At 66.4% G+C, this 1609-nt stretch overlaps 1 protein-coding gene across 1 annotated transcript in view; it reads right to left on the minus strand.

Moving 5' to 3' along the window:
- GTF2H4 (general transcription factor IIH subunit 4) overlaps positions 1-1540 on the minus strand; it is a 6166-nt gene extending 4626 nt beyond the window's left edge. Inside the window, 3 exon segments of the mRNA XM_026041604.1 lie at positions 24-132; positions 820-908; positions 1382-1540. Coding sequence (XP_025897389.1) covers positions 24-132; positions 820-908; positions 1382-1540 — 357 coding nt within the window.
- Positions 1541-1609: the final 69 nt, after the last annotated feature.

Consider the following 1609-nt stretch of genomic DNA (forward strand, 5'->3'; position numbering starts at 1 on the left):
CCCCCCATTGTCTCCATTGTCACCTGCGCGCCCCGCAGGTAGTGCAGGACGCAGAGCCAGAGCTGGGCGGGGGTGTCGAGCAGCAGGAAGCGGAACCCGGCCGAGGTGATGGAGGGAGCATCGCCCCCGTCACTGCGTCACCCGCGGCGTTACCCGCATCGTCACCCACGGTGTCACCCGCATCATCACCCGCATCGCTGCCCGTGTTGTCACCCCTGTCGTCACCCGCATTGTCGCCCGCATTGTCACCCACAGCGTCACTCGCGTTGTTGCCCGTGTCACCTGCATCGTCACCCACAGCGTCACCCGCATCGTCAGCCACRGCGTCACCTGCATTGTCACCCACATGCCCCAGTGCCTGTGGGGCACCCGAGCACACCCTAAATACACCCCAAACACACCCCCAAGACTACCCCAAGTGTCCTAAATGCACCCCCAAACCAGCCCACGTACACCCTACGTACAGCCACAGCACCCAAATACACCCCAAACGCACCCAAAACACCCCAAATGCACCCAGAATGTCCAAGCACACCCCACCATGCCCCAAAGCCCCCCAAATACACCCGAAACATCCAAACGCAGCCCAAATGCACCCCAAAAACACACCCAAACAGCCCAATTCCCCAAACCCATCCCACATAGACCCCAAAGACATCCCAAATTTACCCCCAAGCACCCAACTCCACGTCAAACCCCCCAAATGCCCCTAAACTCAAGGCCCTCAAAGCACCCCCAAAACCCCCCACCCCCAATCCGGAACCCTCCAAACCTCCTGGCCCCCCTGAGCCCCCCTCCCCAACCTCTCAGCCCCCCAACCTGCGCATGAGCCCGGCCTGCACCAGCAGCTGGGCCAGGTCTTGGCTCACGGCGGCGCTCGGGGACCCCACCATGAAGTGCAGGATGACCTGGGCGGGGGGGGGAGCGTCAGCCGCACGCCAGGGACCCCCGGACACCCCCAGACACCCCCACATGACGAGGCCCCTCTGGGGCCCATCCCAGACACTAGGGTCCCCCAGACACACCTGCACACCAGGGCCCGGGACACCTGGGCCCTATCTGGATGCCGGGGCCCCAGACACCCCTGAACACTGGGGCTCCCCAGACACTCCCAGACACCGGGGTCCTTCCCAGACAGCCCTGGACCCCAGGGCACCTCCCAGACACCTGCCCCCCACCCAGACATCAGGGCCCCCACAAGTCCCTCCCGGATGCCTGGGCCCCTCAGATGCCAGGGCCCCTCCAGACACCAGCCCCCACCCCAAACATTGGGGTCCCCCGGACACCCCTGGACACCATCCCCTGCCCAGACATCAGGGCCCCCCAGCCGCCGGGGCCCTTCCTGGACACCTGAGCCCTGCCCGGACGCCGGGGCCCTCACCTCCCAGCGCTCCTCCGCGTACTTGTCGAGCGCGGGGACGTCCCTCGCGTGCCGGTCGGGGCCCAGCTGGCTCGTGTCGTCCCACCACGACTTGCCCCTGCGCCGGCCCTTTAAGAGGGGCCCCAGCGGACGGGAGGCCCCATTGTTTCCCCCCCCCATTGTCCCTTGTCCCCCATCACCTCCCGCGTCACCCCCATCCCATTGCCCTGTCCCCCTCCTGGCAGTCCC

Source organism: Nothoprocta perdicaria, unplaced genomic scaffold, assembly GCF_003342845.1.
Source record: "Nothoprocta perdicaria isolate Ctin4 unplaced genomic scaffold, notPer1 scaffold_1019, whole genome shotgun sequence".
Lineage (NCBI taxonomy): Eukaryota > Metazoa > Chordata > Aves > Tinamiformes > Tinamidae > Nothoprocta > Nothoprocta perdicaria.